At 44.9% G+C, this 8,591-nt stretch overlaps 2 protein-coding genes across 2 annotated transcripts; one reads left to right on the top strand and one right to left on the bottom strand.

The window, feature by feature from the left end:
- Positions 1-1,137: 1,137 nt before the first annotated feature.
- On the bottom strand, positions 1,138-1,842 carry LOC112453892 (the record flags this gene model as incomplete). The annotated part of the gene is made up of 3 exons (XM_025014911.1): positions 1,753-1,842; positions 1,418-1,495; positions 1,138-1,334 (listed from the first exon to the last, which is right to left on the bottom strand). Coding segments are annotated over exons 1-3 (365 nt in total), but the record flags the coding sequence as incomplete, so codon positions are not given.
- Positions 1,843-4,371: 2,529 nt separating this feature from the next.
- LOC112453880 (DNA polymerase-like) lies at positions 4,372-6,774 on the top strand. Its single transcript, XM_025014886.1, has 2 exons — positions 4,372-4,524; positions 4,612-6,774. The coding sequence occupies exons 1-2, from the start codon at positions 4,412-4,414 to the stop codon at positions 6,758-6,760; spliced, it is 2,262 nt and encodes a 753-aa protein (XP_024870654.1). The 5' UTR covers positions 4,372-4,411; the 3' UTR covers positions 6,761-6,774.
- The last annotated feature ends 1,817 nt before the right edge of the window (positions 6,775-8,591 follow it).

The raw sequence follows: 8,591 nt of genomic DNA, 5'->3' as shown, positions 1-8,591 counted from the left end.
TTTGTTTATTGTCGAGAGAAAAGGATAGTTTTTGGCCAATTTTAGAAGTACTCTGAAACGATCTATAGTGATATTTTATTGAAATATCTCTTTATTTAAGAATAACACACATGACAAAATAGGTAGTCATTTCTCACTTCTCACGTCACAATCTCATAAAATGTTGGAAAGAGCCTATAGGAACCTTAAGAAATCTAAATTTCAGTGTTATTGGCAACAAGTTTTTGATTTATTTTTCTTATAGGTAACAATGAAGAATTAAGCTATAATAAGAAGCGTTACGTCTTCCACAAATTACGCTACAGTGATGCTGTGGAGTTTTTACGAAAACAAGCCGTTGAGCAAAGAGACGACCATAGTGACGTACTGAACAAGCCGAGAAATAAAACCAACGTAATGTTAAAGTTTTTGTTTTTTATATATAGTAGTGTATATAGGCGGGTTCAGACTCGGGAGCTCCGAGGGGGGGTGAGGGAGGGGGGGGATCGGAGCGCGCCGGGTGCCGCGGGCAAGGGAGAGCGGGGAGAGGGGGTCCGCGGGGAGGGGGGTGGGGGACTCGAGGGCGAGGGTGTCCGCGAGAAGGGGGCACGGGTGGTCCGCCGGGAGGGGGGGGGGTGGTCGGCGAGCATGTCGGGACATGTTTATTAAATGTTAATAAACGTATCGTTGACAAGGGTACCGCCGAGGGGGGTGTCCGCGTTCTACGCCGAGGGTGGTCCAAGGGGGGGAGGGGGGGTCGTCACTTTATCGGCGCGGGGTATTACAAAGGCGATGGGCGCCGTTCGGCTGCTGGAATTTTATCGGCGGCGCGCCGCGGGAGAATGGGGGTCCGCGTCCAACGGCCACGTCAGTCCGCGTGACGTCACACGGCTCGCCCGCGTCTCGTTCGCGTTGTCTTTCCCTCAGCGCGGTCTCTCTCTCGCTCCCGTTCTTTTGTCTCTCCCCCGTTCGCGCGCGTCTTTTCGTTGGCGTTTTCTTTTCCTCGCGCGGATTTAACTTAATAATTATTATTATTTAAAATATTATTATTATTATTGTACTTAATAATAGTGAAGAAAGCGGAAAAATAAATGATATATAGAATTAAGCATAAAAAATATTTATTCATAAAACTTTAAAAAAATTTTTTAAAATTACCACACCTCTTCCTCTTCAACGTCAAACTCATTTTGCATATCGAATAATTTTCGTAATTGGAAGATATCTTCATCTCCTAAAACGTCCCAGATTTCCTCGTTATATTCGGAATCCAGTCTTCTAAACCAGCGTACCAAACGCTGACGATGAATATTGATGAATCCCCGAATTCGGATTTCATCGAAATATATCAAATCCTGGAAAAGAATTTAAAAAAATTTAAAAAAAGTTTAAAAAATTAAAAAAAAATTAAAATCTGTGAAAAAAATATTAAACACACCTGTCTGTGAGGGATCCGAACCCTCACCATATTATAAAGGCGGACCTCGCGCACCGGCACGTTGTCGACCCATATCCACTGTAACGCGTTAACAGAGAATGGTTAATTTTTAAAAAAATATATAATATACAATTATGTATTGTTGCGTGCATGCCGCCCGGTATGCTTTTTCAAAAAAATGTTACGACAGTGACTCTCTCAGACACTTATTCACACTCGCGCACTCACGAAAATAACGACGATTTAAACGATCGTCGTGACGAACTGCACGTTTCAGCTTGGAATTCGAAAAGCATACCGGGCGACACGCACGCAACGGTATTAAGTATACATACTCCTACTGCGGGGTATTCGATTACTATGCATTGTTCGATTACGTGATATCTTCGTTCCATTTCATCTCGTTCCTCTTCTTCTCGGTCCATTTCAAACAAGAAAGTAAAAAAACAATTACAAAGGCGTCACTAATCCTCGAAAAAAATATTTTCGGGCGAAACACGTTCAAGCAGGCTCACGGCTACGATGAGACTGAAGTCGCCATAGAAAAAAATATAATGGCGGTGTATAAAACTGATAGTCGTAAAACAAAATATGTCTCGCACTACAAAGGCGAGCGCCGAGGTCCGCCGGAACATCGCGGCACCTCGCTTCTATGTTATGATATGCGATAATGAAATCGTGCAACCGATGCTCCAGCGGACGTCGCATATACGGCTCGAATAGAAATGCGCGCGAAGAAAATGTAGTATGATTTATACTTAAAAAAACAATCTATCTACGCAGTACGTGAAAAAACAAAGGAAGAAATGACGTCATCGGGACGATGATCGACCCGATAATGCATCGAACCTGTAGGGACATGTTCGTCGTGAGCAAATGTTTTCTAGGAAAAGGGGGGTGTTATCGCGTAGACTAAACAATTTCGCGCTATTTTTTACGACGCAGTACGCGAGACAAAGGAAGAAATGATCTATCAATTGGAGCGAGAAAGAGGGCAAAGGTATATATAATGAGGGATGAAGCGCATCGAGCCGCATTAGCATACGATTTTAGAGTGATACATCGGTTGCGACGTGAACATTATTTTTTTATAACATTGAGCAAGAAGAAATGACATGTAATCGCTCGTGGTTACCTGACTATGAAAGTGATGAAAGCGATGACTTACCATACTATTGCAACCGTTTTTACTATGGCGACCATGTAATAGATGATATCGCTAATGCTTTGCGTGATGAAGATCGAGGACGAAAATCGACGGATGTGCAACAAATATCACTGGTGCAGTTTGTTCGCGATCGCGAACTCGGGATACGCGGAACCGATAAACGCATCGTTAGACAAGGAGTTGTTATCAATGCCGATAAGTATCCTTATGACTGAAAGTCTAACATAAGACGGAAAATATACATAGAGGTGCGGAACGAGGTAAAAGAATATGAAGTTCGTCTAGTTCGTGAAGATCCTTTCTACATTAAACTGTTTAAACATGAATTTAAGTCGCAGTATGAGGAGTATCGCTATTGGGCAACTACAGTTATGCGTGAGATAGAAGGACAACACTTAGTCGATCTGCTAGTTCAAATTCATACAGGCACTGGGAAGTGCGTTAAAGTGGTGGCGAGGTACAATCTGCGTCTGCAACCCTATTACGACTATTCCGTCGACAATAAGGTGCAAAGAACTCTTGAACGTGAACTTATTGATTGTGATAATTGGCACTGTGATGTCCCTTTCTTCAGTCTTTATAAATTTATGTTGGAACACTATAACATTCAGTATACCTATCGACAATGTCCAGCGTGTTATCAATGCGTGTGCAAGTGCCCCTTCGAAGAGTATGACGTAATCGACAAGTCTACATTATGGAATGTGCGTCGACTTCGTGGTGATGAACAACCTGAATCTGATGAACAACCTGAATCTGATGAACAACCAGAATCTGAATAGATAAAACATGGAGCAATTCGAGCAAACCGAACGCGATCTATTGGAGCTGTCCGACCAAGTAGCTACCGTGGATGAATTTTTCACATGGGCGCTGCAATGCGCGGAATTCGTCGAGCAGCTCGAGACACGCTGTAGTGCCAAACGTCAGCGGCTCTCCGACAATCCAACGATCGGGCAGAGGCAATCGTTGGTTGCCCGAATCGCGCGACTCGAGGGTGTGAAGTTGCGATTGGAAAGACAATTTATCCATAGCGGTGGTGATTATGCGAACGCCGGTACCAGTGGCAACACGCGCGCGACAGAACTCGTATGGCGAGAAATCGACGCCGGGTTCGAAAAGCGTATAATGACCGGTGCGGTAATTAATACAGACCATATAGAACCGCGACAGTTTTTGGAAGACGCTTGCAGCGTCGTGTGCAAGCGAGTGCGAGACAGTATAAAAACACATAACTGTGTCAAAGCGAACACCGCGTTCAACGGGGAGTTTGTGGCGGGTGATAAACGTGCCAATAAGAGTATATGTACAAATAACATAGAACTCTGTGGTACATCGCACTTGCGCGAGTGGTACGAGCTACACGTTATCGAGCCCACATTAGCGAAACTCGAGGAGTTCCAGGAACGCGACAGTGGTTGGGCGTTGACTCGAATCCTCAATTTGACGGTGAGCGTCAACAAGTACAATCCTTTGCGCGCGGGGTGTCACTTGGAATTGCCTAAAGACATTAAATTGAAGCACGCGGTGATCAATGTGCGATCAATGGACAATGCGTGTTTTGCGTGGGCCGTGACGGCTGCTTTGCATCCAGCCGAAAGAAATTCAGATCGGGAATCATCATACCCGCATTATTCAACGGTACTGAATTTACGAGACATTGAGTTCCCAATGACGTTGAGGCAAATTAAACAGTTCGAACGATTCAACGATATATCCGTCAATGTCTATACCATCGAGGGACAAAAGACTTCAAACTTTCAAACGTTCTCCCGATACGGCTTACCGACCGCACGATTGATAAAAAACATGTGAATCTGCTGTACATGCAGGACCCACGAGACGACAATGTTGGACATTTCGCGTGGATTAAACATCTATCCCGCCTCGTGAGCTCGCAATTGAGCAAGAAAAAGAACAAAAAATTTTTTTGCGATCGGTAAGTACCTATACTTTTATTAATAATATATATCATTATATATTTTTTTGTAAAAAAATTTATAATATTTGTGTTTCATTTTTGTAGATGTCTTCACTACTTTAGTTCGAGCATGAAATTGGAAGCCCACACCGTGGAATGTCGAAAAGTAAACAAATGCGCAATCCGACTACCGAGCGAGGACAACAAGTGGCTCAGCTTCAAGAACCACAGCAGGAAAGAGCGACTTCCCTTCGTGGTGTACGCCGATCTGGAGTGCGTGCTGCAGAAGACACAACCGGATACGGAACACGCGTCATACGCCTACCAACATCATCGGGTATGTAGTATAGCATACTACGTACAGTGTTCGTACGACGAAACGTTATCGACGTATCGATTTCGTCGCGATAACGACTGTGTCGCGTGGTTCGTCGAGGAACTCAACGGATTGGCGCATCGCGTAAAAAACATCTTGTCCGACATTGTATGCATGGTAGACCTAACGCGAGACGAGTGGGAGACATTTCACAGCGCGACGAAATGTCATATATGCGAACAACAATTCGCGCCTGATGATAATAAAGTGCGCGATCATTGCCACCTGACCGGGCGGTACAGAGGTCCAGCACACTCAACGTGCAATCTGAATTATAAGAACTCTCACTTCATCCCAGTAATATTTCACAATCTGTCGGGCTATGACGCGCACTTTATTATCAAGGAGATAGCTGCCGCGTTCGAAGGCAAGATCGATGTACTGCCTATAACAAAAGAAAAGTACATCTCATTTACTAAACACGTGAAAGACACCGCGGAAAAATCTGATTCGCGAAACGATATACAGTTAAGATTTATCGACTCGTACAAATTTCTTAGCGCGAGTCTCGCAAAATTGGCATCCTTCCTAGATAATGATAAATTAAAAATTATACGTTCAAAATTTTCCGCGTTATCCGACAACGATTTCAAATTATTGACGCGAAAAGGTGTCTTTCCATACGAATACGTGGACAGCGTCGAAAAGCTGGAGGATACGTGTTTACCGCCGCGCGATTCATTTTACAGTTCCTTGACCGGTGAAACCGTATCCGAGAGCGATTACGCGCACGCCGCGAACGTATGGCAGCGATTCTCCGTTCGAACCCTGGGCGAATACAGCGATCTATACCTGAAAACCGATGTCTTGCTGTTGGCCGACGTGTTTGAAAATTTCCGCGACAGCTGCGTCGCGAGTTACGGACTTGATCCCGCGTACTACTACACTTTACCAGGCTTTACGTGGGACGCCATGTTGAAACATACGCGTATCAATTTTGAACTGCTGACCGACGTTGACATGGTCATGTTTGTCGAACGTGGTATTCGTGGCGGGCTGAGTCAATGTTCCGGCAGATACGCGAAGGCCAACAACAAGTATATGGAGTCGTACGATTCATCGAAACCGTCGTCGTACCTAATGTACTTCGATGTCAACAACTTGTACGGCTGGGCGATGTGTAAGCCACTGCCCTACGCGGAGTTTCGATGGGTCGAAGACGCGTCAAATTTCGGCGTTAACGCGATCGCTTTGGATTCTCCTACGGGCTATATTTTCGAGGTCGATCTCGAGTATCCGCAGGATAAACATGACGCGCACGCTGACCTACCGTTCTGTCCGATGCGCGATAAACCGCCCGGCAAACGGCAGGACAAACTTCTCGCCACACTGCACGATAAGGAGCGTTACGTCATCCATTATCGCAATCTGCAACAGTGCATGCGTCATGGCCTTCGCGTCACTAAAATACATCGCGTATTGCAATTCGCTCAATCTGAGTGGCTCCGTTCTTACATCGAACTCAATACAAAATTCAGGACACAGGCAAAAAATGAGATCGAAAAAACATTATATAAATTAATGAATAACGCTGTTTTTGGAAAAACAATGGAGAATGTACGAAACCACGTCGATGTAAAATTAGTGACGACGTGGAAGGGTAGATACGGCGCGGAAGCAATGATCGCGCGACCGAATTTCCACAGCAGTAGCGTGTTTTCTGAAAATCTGGTAGCCATCGAACTTCGCAAACTCGAGGTGAAATTCGACAAACCGATCTACGTCGGCATGTGCATTCTCGACTTGTCAAAGGTGTGCCTGTACGAATTTCACCACGAATACATGTCTCCCCTGTACCGCGACTCGTGTAGAATCATGTATACCGACACGGACAGTTTGATTTATCATATCAAGTGCGACGACGCGTACGAGAAATAGAATACGCGTACGAGAAACATGATATAGCCCGGTTCGACACAAGTGACTATGCGGTAGATAACGCTTATGATATGCCTCTCGTCAATAAAAAAGTGCCGGGCCTGATGAAGGATGAAAACAATGGGGCCATTATGACCGAATTCGTTGGACTTAGGGCGAAAATATACGCCTTGCGAGTCGATGGCAAAAAAGTTTGTAAAAAAGCGAAAGGTGTCAAAAGTAACGTCATCGCGCGCACCATCACATTCGACGACTACACGCGATGTTTGAACGATGAGATCGAAATAACTCGACGGCAATCCTGTATACGATCGAAGTTGCACGAGGTGTACACCGTGTCCGAAACAAAAATTGCTCTGAGTCCGTACGACGATAAGCGATACGTTATACCAGATTCGACCGATACGTTACCGTGGGGACATTACCGAATACCTTTGTAACGTACGCATGTATGTATGCATGTATGTAACAGTATAACGTATGCAGTAGTATATGTATGTAATAGTATAACGTAACGTATTGTGAGTATTATATTACAGTATTGGAATGAATATTAATAAAGATATGACACATGTGTATTTCATATTTTTTACGTACTTTATATGTATTTCATATTTTCAAACATTTTACATGTATTACATATTGCATTTTTATGTTAAGAATAAAATACAGTTTGCACGAATTAAATCAAATTGTCCTTGTGTATCCATGAGTTGTGTGATCCATCGAATCCCAGCCATTTCACGTAAACCTCGTCGCCCCTCCTGCGCAGTACTTTCTCCACGAGATACACGTTAGGATAAGTCGCGCGATGCAACTCGTACTCGTAGAACGCTCCAGCGACGGATTTTCCACGATAGTCCTCGAGTAGGTAGGTTACGGGAATGGTATGCTGCACTTTAACGATCTTAAACACCTCGGTGGTCCAATTCGGCGTGTAACCCTTCTCGAAAATTGTCTTGTATTTGCTGACGCGTACCGAGTCGCCCGTTTTAAACTTTGCCGGGCCCGCGATCTTTATCGCGCTGTACACCGTAGCCAAGAGTCTTTCGGCGATCGCGGGGGTAACGTCGACGGGTCGCATGCCGATCGTTCGATGCTTGCGCGCGTTGTAATCCGACACGAGTCGCGATAACGCGTCGACCCACTTGTAAGTTCCATTGAGCGTAAACATTTTCCACATATTGTTTTTTAACGTGCGATTGAATCGCTCGACGACCAACGCCTTCATCACCGAATACGTGGAATAATGATTTATACCGTGTTTTCTCACGAGACGTTGCACGTCGGTGTTGTAAAATTCCTTCCCTATGTCGGTTTGTAGATTACTAGGGCACCTCCCGCTATCTCGAATTATCTCAGCGATAGCGTCAGCTGTCTCACTGCCACCTTTACCCTTGAGCGGCACGGCCCAGGCGTACTTGCTCAACACATCGATGACGGTGAGTATGTAGTGGTAGCCTCCGTTGAAACGCGAGTACGGACGCATCTCGACGATATCAGCCTGCCACAGGTCGTCGTACCCTCGCACTATGACGTGTCTGCGGGGAAAATTTCTTCTCGCTGGTGCATGCAATTCGTCCACCAACCGTCGCTATTCGATATTTTTATCCACATCGGTCGATTTTAACGGTCTCATGTTTTGTTGTCGTTGTTTCTGCTTCTAATGCATCGTTCGTAGCAGTTTCTGAACAGTTCATAACCGCTTCTGAACAGTTCGTAACCGCTTCTGAACCATTCGTGAATCGTTCGTTGTCGTTCGTCGTCGTCAGTTAACTGCTTCCTACCACTCATCGTCGTCGTCGTCGTCGACGTTCTCTAGCCGTTTGTA

This window comes from Temnothorax curvispinosus, unplaced genomic scaffold (genome assembly GCF_003070985.1).
Source record: "Temnothorax curvispinosus isolate PA1 unplaced genomic scaffold, ASM307098v1 QBEX01000368.1, whole genome shotgun sequence".
Classification (NCBI taxonomy): Eukaryota; Metazoa; Arthropoda; class Insecta; order Hymenoptera; family Formicidae; genus Temnothorax; species Temnothorax curvispinosus.
This window is presented reverse-complemented; position numbering and strand designations above follow the sequence as displayed.

Bases quoted from the DNA above. Each gene is read 5' to 3' on its own strand.
- LOC112453880 (XM_025014886.1), top strand. From the start codon at position 4,412: ATGCAGGACCCACGAGACGACAATGTTGGACATTTCGCGTGGATTAAA. The intron at 4,525-4,611 runs GTAAGTACCTAT...TCATTTTTGTAG, and splicing joins AAAAAATTTTTTTGCGATCG to ATGTCTTCACTACTTTAGTT.